Source organism: Castor canadensis, chromosome 15 (genome assembly GCF_047511655.1).
Source record: "Castor canadensis chromosome 15, mCasCan1.hap1v2, whole genome shotgun sequence".
NCBI classification, from domain to species: domain Eukaryota; kingdom Metazoa; phylum Chordata; class Mammalia; order Rodentia; family Castoridae; genus Castor; species Castor canadensis.
In genome coordinates, this window is record NC_133400.1 from 36,383,980 (window position 1) to 36,400,854 (window position 16,875).

The 16,875-nt window shown below is 43.7% G+C and overlaps 1 protein-coding gene and 1 pseudogene across 1 annotated transcript in view; one reads left to right on the plus strand and one right to left on the minus strand.

The window, feature by feature from the left end:
- Lonp2 (lon peptidase 2, peroxisomal) overlaps positions 1–6,738 on the minus strand; it is a 102,750-nt gene extending 96,012 nt beyond the window's left edge. The window contains exon 1 of the mRNA XM_020181678.2: positions 6,334–6,738. Coding sequence (XP_020037267.2) covers positions 6,334–6,566 — 233 coding nt within the window. The 5' untranslated portion in view covers positions 6,567–6,738. The remainder of the gene's footprint in view (positions 1–6,333) is intronic.
- Positions 6,565–15,177, plus strand: LOC141417219 (elongation factor 1-alpha 1 pseudogene; annotated as a pseudogene).
- The last annotated feature ends 1,698 nt before the right edge of the window (positions 15,178–16,875 follow it).

The window sequence follows — 16,875 nt, forward strand, 5'->3', positions numbered from 1 at the left end:
CATTTTTCTTTTATTATTCATATGTGCATACAAGGCTTGGTTCATTTCTCCCCCCTGCCCCCACCCCCTCCCTTACCACCCACTCCACCCCCTCCCTCTCCCCCCCCCCAATTCCCAGCAGAAACTATTTTGCCCTTATTTCTAATTTTGTTGTAGAGAGAGTATAAACAATAATAGGAAGGAACAAGGGGTTTTGCTGGTTGAGATAAGGATAGCTATACAGGGCATTGACTCACATTGATTTCCTGTGCGTGGGTGTTACCTTCTAGGTTAATTCTTTTTGATCTAACCTTTTCTCTAGTACCTGTTCCCCTTTTCCTATTGGCCTCAGTTGCTTTAAGGTATCTGCTTTAGTTTCTCTGCGTTAAGGGCAACAAATGCTAGCTAGTTTTTTAGGTGTCTTACCTATCCTCACCCCTCCCTTGTGTGCTCTCGCTTTTATCCTGTGCTCATAGTCCAATCCCCTTGTTGTGTTTGCCCTTGATCTAATGTCCACATATGAGGGAGAACATACGATTTTTGGTTTTTTGAGCCAGGCTAACCTCACTCAGAATGATGTTCTCCAATTCCATCCATTTACCAGCGAATGATAACATTTCGTTCTTCTTCATGGCTGCATAAAATTCCATTGTGTATAGATACCACATTTTCTTAATCCATTCGTCAGTGGTGGGGCATCTTGGCTGTTTCCATAACTTGGCTATTGTGAATAGTGCTGCAATAAACATGGATGTGCAGGTGCCTCTGGAGTAACAGTCTTTTGGGTATATCCCTAAGAGTGGTATTGCTGGATCAAATGGTAGATCGATGTCCAGCTTTTTAAGTAGTCTGGCTACTTTTCTTAAGTCACTAATTAATAATGGTTGTATTTTCCATGTCCTAAAAACTACCTGAGAGCTTGAGAAAGTTAGCAATATCTAATCTGATCAGAAACCAACTTAAGACTGTAATTTATTGCAGATGACATCCATCAATGTTTGCTCCATGATGAACAAGTTCACAGTTCTGTTTGTATACAGAAACTGGATCCCTGGTGGAAAGGGTTTACAAAGTAGAAGCAGAGGAAGAAAAAAAAGAGAATGTATTATACAAGTGCATGGAAGCAATGCTAGGAATCTCTCTGTACAGCTATCTTTATCTCAAGCTAGCAAAAACGTTGTCTTTCTTACTCTTGTGTTTTCTCTTCAACAAAATTGGAGAAGAGGGCAGAACAGGTTCTGCTTAGAAGCAAGGGAGGTGGGGGTGGACAGGGGAAGAGATGGCCCAAACAATGTACACACATATGAATAAATGAATAAACAATTAAAAAAAAAAGAAAAAGAGAGGATAGGGGAGGGGAGCGGAATGAGGGGAGAGTAGAGAGAGACATGAGCCAAATCCAAACTTCCAAATTAGGAGGTTAAGTTTAATTATTTGGTCTATGTCACTGATAAAAAGTGACACTAAGCTGCGCACCAGTGGTTCACACATATAATCCTAGTTACTTGGGGGGCTGAGATTGTGGTTCAAGGTCAAGCCAGGAAAATAGTCTATTAGATCCCACCTCCAAAACAACCAGAGCAAAGTAGACTAGAGTTGTGGCTCAAGTGATAGAGCTCCTGCTTTCAAGCATGAAGCCCTGAGTTCAAACCCCCCCAAAAGATGATACTAAAATGAATTTTTTTTAACAAAGCTTATAAAATACTTTTGCTAACGGTGAAAGGAAGATGTTCCAAACTGAATCGAGATTACACTGGATTACACAATGTCTCTAAATTTCCTAAGACAAAAAATTTAAATATGTTAATAGGTTCTTACTTGAAATCACATATAGTTGACTAGAACATACTTCCTGGGTTTACTGTTTGTTTGTTTTTTCTTTGGGCAATTTTGGGGTTTTAACTCAAGGCCTTGTACTTGTTAGGCAGGCCCTCTACCACCTGAGCCGTGCTCCCAGCCCTTTTTGCTTTATTTTTCAGATAAGAAAGGTCTTGCATTTTTGCCAGTACCAGCCTGAACCATGATCTTCCCACTTAAGTTTCTTGCATGGCTGGAATGATAGGCACCTCATTCCATGCCCACTCTCTTCTGCTAAAATGGGGTGTTGCAAACTTTTTGCGCAGGCTGGCCTCAAACCAACATGATGATCTTCCCATTTCCACATCCCACACAGCTGGGATAAGAGGCATGAGCTACTGTACCTGGCTATAATATGCCCCTTTTAAAGAAAAACACAACCTGTGAAATTATAGATGGTTAGAAACAGAGTATCTGATGAAGACATTTTGGGTGGAAAACACCATGGAAAAGGACAATGTTCAATGTTATTTAGGTAAGTTATATTGTCTATTGGGCTCCAGGTTTTATGTATGAAAATAGGCAAACAAAATATTCAATTAACCCAATTTTGTCTCTAAAAGAAATTTCTTTATAAGTCATCTTTCTTAATATTCTTGCTCTTTTATTGTAATAGGTGCATTATTAGGTATGACCAAAAGAAACACTTTGAATTTGCAAGATTTAAATTTATACGTCAAATGAGTGGTGTCTTTCCTTTTAGGTAGCAGCTGTACTAAATCTACACTCAAAGAACTTTGATATTGTTACAGATACAGAAAGTAAAATTCCTAACTAGACTATACTTTCAGAGTTTGTACAGTATTATAGCATTTTAATCCACACAACGTCTGACTATAAGAGATACAGTTTGTGTAATCTGGAAATTGACTAAAATAATAAAGGAGTTCTAAAAGTATTTGAAAATCATCAATTGTAGCGGTAGGAAATGTAAAAGCTACTACTGGAAAAAAAGCAGTATTTCAAGGTGAGGACAGTATATAAATGTGTAAATTCTCATTTTTTTGTTTTTATTTTACTTTAAAGCATTCCATTGGTATTGGAATCCTCAATCTTTTCAAGCCCTTTCTGTAATGATACTAATTCAGTTTTGCCCATATTGGAAAAATGCAGGGCTCCCCACTCCCTTCTCAGCCCTTTTGTGTGAAATTCACATTTAAAACTACCCATTGTGGAAATGATACCACAGTATACAGGACACAAGCTAGTTATCCATGGAAACAAGGACACTTATCAGCAATGGTTTCCTGACTAGGTTTTGCGATTCACCACAATGGACAATATAAATTTGTAACAGTTACACTAATTAACATAGCTTCTCCATGGTTGAGGGAGCTGAAAGCATAGCTAAAAATATATAATGCTTGCATCTCAAGGACACTTAAGGAAGAGAAGCATTCTACCAAAGCTCTGGAAAGAAAGAAAAGTTATACATTTCTAGGAAAGTGACACTGAAACGTCTTCTTAGTTTTATATTGGTTTAACATTACTTGTCTTCATAAGGAACTGATTTCTGGAAAACTTTTATTGTTATTAATAATGACTTACAAACAAGAACAGCCCCAAGCTCTAAAACCAGAAGAGGCTTTTGGTTCTAGAGGACTTTTGACTATCATCCTTTCTTAAAACTTCACTTCTGGATTCAAGAAACTCCACTCATAGACAGACCTTCCCCAAGAAGAGTAAGTGAAGATTTAGGAAAGTCTAAGTAGACTATCCATCACATACTCACTAATATATAAAATATTAAATTTTAATTTTTATTAATATTTCTTCAATGCCTAAGAATGCTAATAGTAAAGCATAATGGATAAACAAAGAATTGATCCTGCTATGGAACTGCATCTGCTGTGTATAAAGTACTTACGTTTTGTTGGACAAATGCCAAAGAGACTAACTTGGGGTCTTCCAGATGAGTAAGAAAGCAAACAAACAGACTGAGGGACCGGCACTGTGCAGAAAGGCAGCCATGGACCCCGAAGAACATAGTTAGAGGAAGACTGGATGACCATCTTGAAATGCCTGAAAGTATTCTGTACAACTAGCACTAAATTATTACTTACGTATTTATTTATTCGGTGGTACTGGGAACTGAACTCAGGGCTTCTCACTTGCTAGGCAAGCACTCTACCACTTGAGGCACATCCCCAGTCCTTTCTGCTTTTCAATTTTTCAGCCTGGGGCTGGTCTCAGACTGTAATCCTACCTCCACCTCGCAGCTAGCTGGGATTATAGGCACAAGCCACCAGCTCTAGCCCAGGTAGTGCTAAATTACTGCCCACTTTCACTAAGAAACAATGGGTCACTCAGGAGCCACTAAAAACACAGTTCAGTTAAGCAAAAAAAAAGAGAAGGGTGTCCTGAGGTAGCATAGGAACCAAGTTCCACACCTTTTAAAAGAGATTCTGTTGGGCTACATGTGTGCACAGTAGCATGCAGAAGGGACGGTGCAGCTCAAGAGGCAAAGGCAATGGCATAGGAAAGTCACCTTCTGTGTGGTAAGGAACAAATTCCTTCTGATCCTTGAGGGCAGAGGCAGGTCACCTGGATGGTGTAAAGGAAAAGGGAGTAGAGATCAGAGCCCTTCACCTCCCCTCTGGCCGTTACCACCATCTGCAAAGGCCAGCAATTAGGGAAGGACAGATTTGTTATAGAAACAAACTCAGTATTTGTACTACTGAAGCTTTGGGAGTTTGTGTTTGTTTTTTAAGTAAAGTGTGTTTTGAAAGCTGTAAGGGAGGAAAAATAGACTTTGGAATTACAAAGGAATATGGTGCAATGTTTCTGCATAGAGTTCTCAAGTAGCAAACTATTTCTAAGATAAGTAAATGGTTCAGTGGGTTTCTTCAGTGCTAAAATTCTATGAAGACTTTTCATGATATGCTTCCTAATTTAAATGATTAAATTCTAACATTGAAAACAAAGGCAAAACAGCCCATCAAGGATCAGATTACACATTATTTGAGTATTAGTGATTACTTCCAGGCAGGTGAATTCAGTTACTGTTATTTTGGAGGCATTTATAAGAAAGAAATCAAAACCCCTCCAAAACCTTGCCAGAATAATGCCAACGAATAGTTATTCAAGTCTAATATATAACTAACTCTACTTTAAAAAGTCAGTGTAATCATGGGCAATCAGTACATGATAATGAGCATGTGGGCAACAGAAGGGAAAAAATTCTGGGCAAAACAAATAGAGGTTTAAGAAATAGGGTCATATGTTGGGAAACCAGAATCTCAAAACAATCTGTCAAAGAGTAATGAAATCTGAAAAGTGTCCAACTCCACTCAGGCATTAAGCAAAGCACATCAGACAGGAACCAAATATTCTTCACGACTGACAAAAGCAAGGACTTGCAATGTGAACTGACACTGGGCTCTCGTGGACTTGTTTTTAAGTAAAAAATGTGGCATTTTTAAACTCTAAATCCATTCAGTCATGAGCCCTTCATTTGAAAATGAGGGCTAAAGACAGCAGGAGGCTCTCCAAACTGGAAAAACACCTGAAGGGCAGCTAAAGACAGGAAGCTGGGAGATGAGTTTGAAGATGTTTGTTGAGAGCATAATATACAGAAGCACTAATATTCAAGCCAGGTATGTGATTTTAATGGCCACATTAGAAAGTTAGAACAGGTAAGAAGGTAACCTTTTATTTAACTCCAAATAGTCAAAATATTACCATTTCAGCACTCAATATATACATTTCTCAGGCTAAGATTTTTCAAACTCTGGTGTGCATTTAGGGTGACGAACGGCCCTGGGTTGCCTGGGACTAAGCGGCCTCCTGAGACATAGGCTTTTCAGTGCTAAAACTTGACAGCCCTGCCAACCCATGACATGGGTGGTGTTGGTCTGGACCAGCCACATTTCAGGGCTCTGTTGCCTCATCCTGAACCGCACAGCACAGCTAGCTAGCAAGCAAGGTGCAAAGCTGTCCACACGTATTACTTCTTTTCATGGCACACCTTCCAGAAGGGTGCTGTTAAATCACACAACTAGGGCCCTAGTGCAGGACAATCTAGATGCAAAGCTGGGGCCTAAGAAATACGAGACATTAAGAGATGAGACAGGGAGCAAACGTGAGAACCTAGGAAAGTTTCAGACAGGGAAAATACGAGCCCTTTTTAGAAGGGGGAAAAAAGTAATGGGGAGTGTAGAAGAAAAACACCCAAAACTTAACGGAGTGGTGCAGTCAGGGAAGGGGCGGGAAAATGGGAACGTGTGGAGAACAGACGGTGAGACTACACGAAGGGAGCGAGGAGGAAGGTGGGAAGAGGAAGAAGGAGAGAGCTCTCGGGGCTAAAGGAGGCCCAGGCGGGGCGGGGGCGGGGGCGGGGGCTGGGATGCAAGCCAAATCAGGTCCGACTTCGTGAGTTCTCCCGCTAGGGTCACAAATTCGTGAGTTATCGCACTAAGCTCACTGGGCAGCGGTCTTGTCCACGCGGGGACTGACGTGGTGACCGAGTCCGCCGCCGCCGCCGGGGTCGCCCGGTACCTGTGCAGCGGCGGCAGGTCCTGCGCGTCGCTGGGGGGGTCAGGCGTGTTGGGGATGACGCCCAGGATGGTGCTCTGCAGCGACGTGCCCTTGAGCAGGCGGCTCCGCACCAGCTGCAAGTTGCGGGCTGTATCCACGCTGGTTCGTATGGTGGAGCCCGGCAGCAGCACGCCCTCGTGGGTCAGCAGCAGCGGGAGGCGGCTGGGGATCTGGATGGGGCTCACCGACGACATGGCGACGGCGGTGAACACTCGGAGGTGTCAGAAGGAGCCGGACAGACGGTCCGGAGCGTCCCGAGCAGCAGCCACCTAATCTCACCACCGCCGACACACAGCCTCTTCTGGCCTGGGGCTGCGATCCGCCCCCCAGTCCCAACCACCGCCACTTCCGGGTCCGCGCTACGGCCCGCCCCAAGGTCCGAACGCCCCCGCTTCCGGATCCGCGCCCTGGCCCCAGGCCCAAATACTGCTATTTCCGGATCCGCTCTACAGCCCGCCCCCAGGTCCAGACATCGCAGTTTCGCGCTGCGCCCTTCCAGAGCCTTCGTGTACGAAAAGAACAAGGTGCATGGAGATCCTGTGGCGAACTTCCGGCTCAGCCTCACTCGCGGGGTGTTGGGGAAGGGTGATCGTGTTTGAGTTGTGGGGTTTTGGTAAGCAAAAAGGTTGCAAAATATAGCAAAGGGCTTCCGTAAATCTTTAACCCAGCTTCCCCAGTTATCAGCTTACATGACCGGAGCTTATTACGAAAACCAGGAAACTGAGTTACTATTACCTAAACATACACCTTATCCAAACTTGTGGGGGTTTCTCACTGTCGTCCTTAATTGGATCTGGTCCAGGACCTAAACCGAGGTCCTCCCTCACTTGTCATATCTCCTAAGTCTTCTCTAATCGGTGACAGTGCCTCACCTTTGTCTTGAAACGAGACTTTTTTTGCGGTACTGGGATTTGAACTCAGGGCACTTGAGCCAGCCTCCAGCGACTTTTTGTTATTTTTCAGTTTTTTAGTTATTTTTCAGGTGGGGACTTGTGTTTTTTGCCCAGGTTGGCTCAGACGCCGTTCTCCTTTGTGGCTTCCTGCTTAGCTGGGAACACAGATAGCACCACCATGCTCAGCTTGTTAATTGAGGTGGCGGTCTCGCTAACTTTTTGCCCAGATTGTAACCGTGGCCTCCCTATTTTCGACTCCTGAGTAGCCTGGATTACAAAAGTGTGGTACCATTGCACCAGGCCGAAACTATGATACTATAAAGAGCTATCAGTCAGTTATTTTGCAGAAGTTCCTCAACTTGGATTTATCTGATGTTTCTCATGATTTGCTCCATGGCATGCATTGTGGATAGAAATGATCTGTAGTAACATACCACATTTATTAATGGCGATTTTAATTTTGATTCCCTCCTGAAGGTGGTGTCTGCCAGGTTTCTTCACTGTGGGTTACTAGTTTTGTCTCTGTAACTAACAAGTTTCTTGTGAGAAGATAATTCCACATTTCTTATTCAATAAGAAAAAGCTGTCTCAACTCTCCCATTATTATTCAATTACTTACATATGTTCCTATGGACTCTGATACTTACTTTCTATGAGTTGTAATCCAGTAATGTTATGCATTTCTTTGATAGAGTTGTTTCATTTTCAGCCATTGTGAGCACTTCATGTTGGGATTCAATTCAGGTTTGGCCATAGGTTGGGTGGGGGGGGGGGATTTTTCCTCCAAACATGAGGTCCAACAATGATATCAGAACCTAGGAGGGAATTGAAAGCCATTCCAGTGAACAGGCATTGGTTGAAGGATAGCTCAGGATCCTGGGTGAACTGCTGAGGGATTAGAGGGACACCTGAAGAGCCTTCTCATCCTCTGGCCTCTCAGCCAGGGTGAGTCATAGACAGCTGACTTTCATACAGACCTGGGAAAGGAGAAATGGGGTTACTAGGTGCTTTGGAAGAAAAACATATGCAAGAAGAATTTGGAGGCTCCTAAGATCTTTCTTTGACATGATCCCACCTTTTTTTTTTTTTCTTTTGGTAGTACTGGGGTTTGAACTCAGGGCCTCAAGCTTGCTTGGCAGGGCTCTACCACTTGAGCATCGCTCCCAGCCCATCCCACCTTCTTTCATTCATTCACATTCACTATCTTTACGTTGTTTAATATTTATTTTAATAATCATTCAGTAAAGAATATTTTTGAACACCTACCATGTGCTGGACACTATTCTGGGTGCTGAGGGATCTGTCAGGGCACAAGATAGAAGAGGTTCCTGCATTCATGGAACTGACACTCCACTTGGAGCAACAGCAAGAAAACAAGGAAGGGAAATATTTTGGGATGGTGATGAAGTTCTTTAGATAATCAGAGATGGCCTGTTTGTTCAGATGACCTTGAACTGAGCCCTGCACCGTGAGGAAGCAGCAATGCAAAAATCAGGGAGTGGAACCCGGGGGACCTTTTCCAGGCAGAGGAAGCAACAATTGAAAGACTCTGTGGCTGGAACAAATTTAGAGTGTTTGAGGGACCTGCTTCTGGAATGTTCCGAGCCTGGGGCTTTGTAGATTCCCAATAAGATAATAAGGAGAGTTGGATTGGCTTATAGAAGGCTGTGTGGGCTCTGGTAAAGAGTTCTGGTCTTTTTCTAAGCCCGATGGAAGCCACTGGAGATTTCAAGTTGAGGAATAACATTGCCTGGCTAATGTTTTAAAAAACTCATTTTGGTTGGAGTGTGGAGATTGGAAGGTAAGGATTTCAGATTGGAGAGGGGAGGTCAGTTAGGATATGTTGCAGTTGTCTAAGGAAGAGACAGCTGTTGGGTCTGGGGACCTAAAGGACAGATGAGTGGGTATCCCATCCCCCATGGAGATCACTGAGCCCTGTACCCTGAAAAGGAGTTACATGATCTCATAAATCTGCCACGGGGCTGATAAACAGAATGCTGTCAAGGTTGTTTCCCCCCATAAGGGGCAAACAGAACAGCTCATCAAAGAGAGCCCACACGCATGAGTCCAAGGCCAATGGAAAGAACCCACCGAACCCTTACCCTAACCCAGAGTTAAAGCGACCATAAAAAGCTCCAGCCTTCATCTAAGCAGGGAGCCACCAGTTTCCAGGCTCTTCCTGCACTGCTCTCGCTGTAGACTTTTCTTTCTCTAATAAATTGTACTCTGTATACCGACCTTGTTGTCCCACAAGTCAATCAGCTGTCTCACGAGTCAGTTCTTTGGCCTGGGAAAGCAAGAACCCTTGACACTGGCCTGCAACACGACTACAAGCAGGTGGAATCAAGCAACGTTTGAATGTAGCTTCAACAGAATATGCTTGTGGATTTATGAAGGAAAAGCACTTGTGGAAGATACTTCATAAGTTGAGGCCTGAGCCTCTTAAGGCCCAGAGGGAGGTTGCGATCCTAGCTGGCAATCCTGGGTATAACGCATAGGCCCTGAATGTGTACTGTGTACCCTACCTTGTGATAGACTCTGGAGGTTGAGTGGAATTAAAACATGCATGGCCTAGGTCCACCAGAACCTAGCTTTTCAAGGGTCTTACCAGGTGGGGGAGTGGCCAGCATTCTTAAACAATGAACTTACTAGAGAATTTTACAAACCTTGTATATATTTAAATCACTTATATTTAATATGCACAATACCCCAACACCAACAACAAATTCAAGTGTTCTGTTCACATAGTAATTGCTAGATTTATTTTTTTAAATACAAATTTATATGGTACCATTAAGGTATGGTATGGTGTAGTAATGGGTCCAAGTTTAAGTTCCTGGGTTGGTGAACACCTTTGTTCAATTCTGTCCAGTACGCATGTCTGTAATGAAATGTGTCAGCCCACTTGGGAGAACATCAAAAATCCAACATGGATTTTTGCTCAAGTGGTAGACCACCTGCTTAGCAGGTATGGGGCTCTAAGTTCAAACCCCAGTACTGCCAAAAAGAAAAAGAAAAAAATCCACATGTGAAGTGTTGAGTAAGTATGGTTTTTCTAATCCCTCCTTTGGTAGAATCTGTATGTACTTACTTCATTTATCCTTCATTAAACACCTAGACTCAAGGATGTGTCAGTGAACAAGACAGACAAGTTCACTGAATTCAGGGGGTTTATGTTCTAGAGAAGTAGAAAATAAATAAGCCAACAAAGAAATAGCTGCTGATTTCAGAAAGTGGTAAGGAAAGGAAATACAGTTGGAAAATGTGAGGCAGGTGATAGGGAGAGGGATAGGAAAAGTCTAAGAAGGTTGTTCTGAGGAGTGGTTTTGAGCTGAGACCTAAATGACAAGCATGGACCAGTTCTGCAAGGTGCTGGAAAGATTCTATTCCAGGCAGAGATGAGGACCAATGTGAAGATCAAGGTGTGGAGAAGGCAAGGGACTGGGATGTGGGGATTCAGCAGTTAATAGGTAGGACAGTCACTGGCCTCTAGCAGCTGTCAGAACTTACAGAAGGCAAAGTTTACTAGCCCAGAAGAAGCAGGGCCTTCTGCTCCCTTATTGTGTCCTAGGCACTTTCCTCACCCTCTGGGTGCCCCTAAACCTTTCTGGGTAAGGGTGAGGACAAGTAGGGAAGTGATTAGCTCCTTGCCCTTGCTACAGGTCACCTGACTCCCTCAGCACTCCTGTTCACAGGCTGTTTACCCAAACAGATGGCCCACATCTACACCAAATGTGTAATTTCTAACTATGACCTTTGCTTTGGGGATGGAGAGAATACAGGGCTGGAAGAATCTGTTTCCTCTCTGTTTTAGTCTGTCATGTCCTGGTCTCCATCCCCACCACAGGGGTGGTCTTGCCAATGAGAGTGAGGAAACTTCAGCTCCTGCTTCTTCCCAAGAGGAAGTTGGGAATCCAGGGAACGTTTCCAGGATGGCCTCTGGAGGGACTTCCTCTGGTCAGTACAAGAAGGAGACCCACGCTAATGTGTGGTCCAGCTCTGGTTCTGTGGGGACGAGTAATTCATGGGCTGCAAATGTGCCATTACACATTGCATTTGCTTATTTTGATTTGATTTCTTTTTCCCTATGGTTACTTTCCTGAACAAGTCCTTGTAGGAAGGAGTTTCACACCTGTGAAATCCTGCTGCATCTCTTTGCAGGTGAATAAGTCAGGCCAGCCAATCATACCATAGCTGAAAAGAGGGGAAATACAACTTTCTAAAATCTGATCTCCTGATCACCCTCTTACTGCTAGTGGGGGGAAGGAGTGAATGTTTAGGCTTGCCATTTTAAGATCTTGTTTGATCCAATAGTTTAGTGATTTCTGTCCAGTAATGCTCAGCAAAGGCTTAGTCTTAGAGCTGTCACCTGGCAGAGGAAAAGTCAGTGTCCTGAGCATGGTATCCTCAACTCCTAGACTTTTCCAGGTGATAATTTTTGTCCATCTGGTCACTGCCCATCCTGTGATCATTGGAGACTGACTAGATCCTGTGTAGGTTTTCAAATGATTCCTTTTGGTTCTCTTACCTAGTCATGTTCCCTGAGTTGCAGGGTGCCACCTATTCCTGTCTCTGCTGACTCCAGACACTAGGACCGGTCCATGATTTTCCATTGTTCAAAGCCTAGGTAATCTAATAGGATCGCCCAGACTTGTAGCTACTTCTCATTTCCATCTGTGCTCAGGGCAGCTGGGAAGGCTCCCCATCGAGCAGAGGCAGCACTGGCACACAGCACTTGTGAGTGAGTTGGAGAAAAGATGTCCTGATGGCAGGAGGTTTAGAAAAAGCCACCTCTGCTTTGAGATGAATGTAACAGTGGCCACTGCTGCCATTCATACTGACTCATTGAAACAGTCATCAGAATTCAGTTTTGAAGCACAAACATTATTTAAAAATAAATTGTTATTCAGAATTGTCATAATGAATCTCCTCTGTACAATGAATATATGCTAATAAAAATGAAAAAATATATTTTATAAACTTACAGGTAAAATGATTATATCAAAAAACAAAGGTAATACTCAAAAATTGTTATTTCCTACTTTTGAAGTTCTTTGCCTCTATTATGTCCGCATGGGGGCCATGGTATAAAATGACACACTGCTCTCTTCCTAACTCCAAGTTCAGTGGATCTGTGTGAACACCATAGAAATTGGCAAGAACCACACACCAGGGCTCAATTAATTGTTTTGTTGATTGTTCAGGTTTAAGAAAGAAATATAGGGATTGTAGATAAATTTACAAATGTGTATTGTCTGTAGCCATTATATTGTGAACAGGGTGTGGTGTGTGGAGAAATATTCTTTTAATATTGAATATTGGAAAACTATTCAGAAGAGTTACTCAGCTCATTGACAAGTGAGTGGCAATTCAAACAACATGTATCTTTGACATTCCACGCTCCTCTTATTCACTAGCATAAGCAAGATGTCAAGAACATTCGTGCTGGAACAATGCTCACTCACCTGTTGCAAACCTAGGCTAAAGACTCACACATTTATCAGTGGCACCTCTCAGGGTATGTAGCTTGTGATCTGGGATTTGCTGCCTTTATTCCCTACCCCATTCATGCCACTGGGCATCTTTTTTTGGCAGCACTGGGGTTTGAACTCAGTGCAGGATGCTTGCTAGGCAGGTGCTCTTAATGCTTGAGCCACTCCAACAGCCCATTTTTGTGATTTTTTTTTTTTGAGATAGAGTCTTGTGAATTATTTGCCCAGGCTGGCTTCAAACCCCGGTGGTCCTTCTGATCCCTGCATCCTGCACCAGGAATGTTTGTGTGAATAAACCATACAGGCATACATCTCAGACCTAACCTCAGAGCTTCATTCCATTGAATTATGCCAATTTTACTTGAATGTGTCTATATCCTATATTGGTTCATTGCAGCCAGAAAACTGGCCTCCTCTTAGAGTCTTAAAGACTGTGTAGCACTCTCTCACACATAAAAAAACATCTCTTTTTTCTGTCATCACTGAAGGGCGATTGCCTCATCCTGTCATATGTGGCAAGTAAACCCCTTGGCCTTGTGCTGTGCCTGGAAATTATCTTTTATGGACTATAGGAAAAGTCCTTAAATTGAGTATTCCAGATTTTGTTGTGATTTGTAAAAGGAAGTGGTGGCACATGCCTATAATCCTCAACTACCCTGGAAGCAGAAGGAAGAGAATCGTAAGTTCGAGGCCAGCCCAGGCAAAATTAGTGTGAGACCCTAACTGAAAACCAAACTAAAGCAGGGCACAGTGGTTCATGCCTTTAACCCCAGCTACTTGGGAGGTGGAAATAGAAAGATCATGTTTTGAGACCAGCCTGGACAAAAAAGTTAGCAAGATCCAATTTCAAAAAACAAGCCAGGACAGGCAACATAGTTCATACACGTAATCCTAGCTGCTCAGAAGCCAGAGATCAGGAGGATTGCTGCTCAAGACCAGCCTGGGAAAAAAGTTCACAAGATCCTATCTCAATCAATAGGTGATGGTTACCAATGCCCCAAGATTGATTGTTTTACCTATGGAAAACAACCATAGGCTTGTCTCCGACTGACTGTGCTGTCCTGATTGTAGTTGCGGGTGTGGGTGAGCATGGGCTGACCTGTGAGCATGCCCTTCTGTCTTACACACTGGTATGAAACTAAGTAATTGCTGATGTTAGCAAAATGGATTCCCCAGAGCCACTTTACAGGCAGAAGAGACGTGAGGAGATTGCCAACATTAAGAAAACTGTTGGCCAGGGGCCAGTGGCTCACTCCTGTAATCTTAGCTACTCAGGAGGCAGAGATCAGGGGGATTTCTGCAAATAGGAGGGCAAATAGTTCTGGAGATACTATCTCAAAAAAAAAAAACCAGTCACAGAAAAATGGCTAGTGGCATGGCTCAAGCATAAGAGCTCCTGCCTATCAAATGTGAGGCCTTGAGTTCAAGACCCCAGTGCCACCAAAAAAAAAAAAAAAAAAAACCCGATTGCTAAAAGAGCAGACTTTAGCTGGGCACCAGTGGTTCATGCCTGTAATTCCAGCTACTCAGGAGGTAGAGATCAGGAGGATTGTGGTTTGAAGCCAGCCTGGGCAAATAATTTGCGAGCCCCTATCTCAAATAAACCCATCACAAACAAAGGCTGGTGGAGTGGCTGAAGGTGTAGGCCCTGAGTTCAAACCCCAGTGCTGCTAAAAAAAAAAACTGTCTATAACTGACACAGTAGCATTTTTCCAATTTCTGATTGGAGTGGTGCCAACAAGCTGGAACCAAATGCTAATGTGCCTTAGTTCAAGGGATAGAAAGTCACCTGTAAGGATGGCAGGGCCAGTAGAACCATGTGGCTTGAAGCTTTGGATGGCATCCCACAACCAGCTCACCCATTGAGCCTGCCTTTCTGGATGCCTATAGAATTGGTGGTATTGGTACTGTCCCTGTGGGCCAGTGGAGACTGGGGTTCTGAACCCCAACATGGTGGTCACCCTTGCTCTAGTCAATGTCACAACTGAAGTGAAGTCTGCTGAAATGCATTGTGAAGATTTCAGTGCAACTCTTCCAGGGGACAATGTGGGCTTCAGTGTCAAGAATGTGTCTGTTAACGATGTTTGCTGTGGCAACATTGCTGGTGACAGCAAGAGTGACCTACCAATAGAAGCAGCTGGCATCACTGTTTGTCTGATTATTCAGAACCATCCAGGACAAATCACTGCTGGCCTAGAGCCTGTCACACAACTGTTACACAGCTCACATTGCATGCAAGTTGGTTGAGCTGAAAGAAAAGATTGATCACCATTGCTGTGGGTATCATCAAAGTAGAGGATAAGGAGGCTGCTGGAGCTGACAAGGTCACTGAGTCTGCCCAGAAAGCCCCGAAGGCCAAAAGAGTACCTGGAGGGACAGGTGTTACTATCACCTGTCCCTCCAGTCCTTGTCAGTGGTGAAGAATGTCTCATACCTGTTTGTTTCCATTGGCCATTGAAGTTTAACAGTGAAAGGCTGCTTAATGGCTACAGTGCATCACAAAACCTCAGAAGAAAGGGAGAATCTTTCCTGGGCCATTTTGGGTGTGTGTGTGGCACTTTTAGTTATTAATTCTTAATATCAGTGCTTTCTAATGGAAATGACCAAACCTGTCACAGAATTTTGAGACCCATTACAACAAAGTTTAGTGAGAGATATAGAACTTCAAGATGACAACAGCTGAGCATTAAATCAACTTTGAAAAGCTTCTGAGTGTGGGGCCTTGTGCAGCATGGGTCCACCCCAGTGGCATTGGCCCCACTGCATACTGTCTTTATATCCCTTCAAAAATATTCATAATTGATAGATTTCCAAGATGGTGGCTAGAGGGAGGAAGCAGAAAGCGTGCCTCCTAAAGTGAAATCTTGGAGAGATGCTGGAGACACACCTTGCAGGCAAGGCCACTGAGAAGAGGCAAAGCTTTGACCCCTCCACACTTCCAGCCTGCTCAGAGCATCTCCACTTCACATTGAATGGAGAAACCAGGAGGGCCTCTGGGCCACCACCAGTCACCTGTGCCCAGACGGCTTGGGAAGATGTGGACCACAAGGTGAGCTAAGTGGTACACAGTACTTCCACAGACAACCCTGGGCCAGATCAGCATAGCCCCCTGGACAGACCAACCCCCACCTGGGGAAAAAAAGAGAAACTGAGTAATAAGCAATAAGAACAATAAAGACACCTAGCAAAGAGGGTGGGGCACACTGAACGCTGAAGGGGGGGAGGGGAATCCCTCCCGGAACTGTAAATAAACAATCCGTGCCTGGCTGGAGAGGGCTGGAGCAGCAGCACACACCCAACAACCAGGAGCAGGAAAGCTTGTGAGAGTGGTGGAGGGAGAAAAACTCCACAGGAGAGGGGGGAAGACCCACCTCCCACTTGAGCTGTAAACAAACACGCCAGCTGGCAGGAGCAGCAGCACATGCCCAGTAATCAGGAGCGGGAAAGCTCGTAAAAGCAGTGGTGGGAGGAAAACTCCACAGGAGAGGGGGGAAGACCCACTTCCCACGTGAGCTGTAAATAAACACGCAGGCCAGAGAAAGTGGGTGTAGTGTCACCTCCACCAGTGTGCTTGGAAAGGGGAAAACTTGTAGCAGCAGCTTGAGCACAGGAGAACTCTGAGTAAACAAAGCCTGCAGGGCCAGGTGAGTGCTAAGCTCACCCCAGAGATCTGCATAAATAAAGCCTCCAGCAACAGTAGGAGGACAGCAGTGGGCAGGCAAGCCATAGCCGCAGATAGCCATTCACAGAACTGTATCCAGACTCTTTTTTTCTCTCTCTCCCTACCTTTGATGAGAAAACAACCGAACTACACCTGCATGCTGAAGAACTTACTGAAACTGTATTGCATTTGAACTTGGGACAGTTTGTGGATTTTTTTTCTTGTTTTGTGAGGTTTTGTTCTATTTTATGTTACCCCTTTGATGAGACAACTACAGAACAACATCTGAGGCACCATCTCCAGGATTGAAGGCTGAGGGATGAACACCAAAATTATTAAGACTGAAATTTTGTTGCATTTGGACTTGGAGGTTTTTTTTATTTTTATTTTATTTTTATATATATTTTTTCTTTCATTTACTTATTTTTTATTTTTATTCTTATCTTTATTCTTTTTA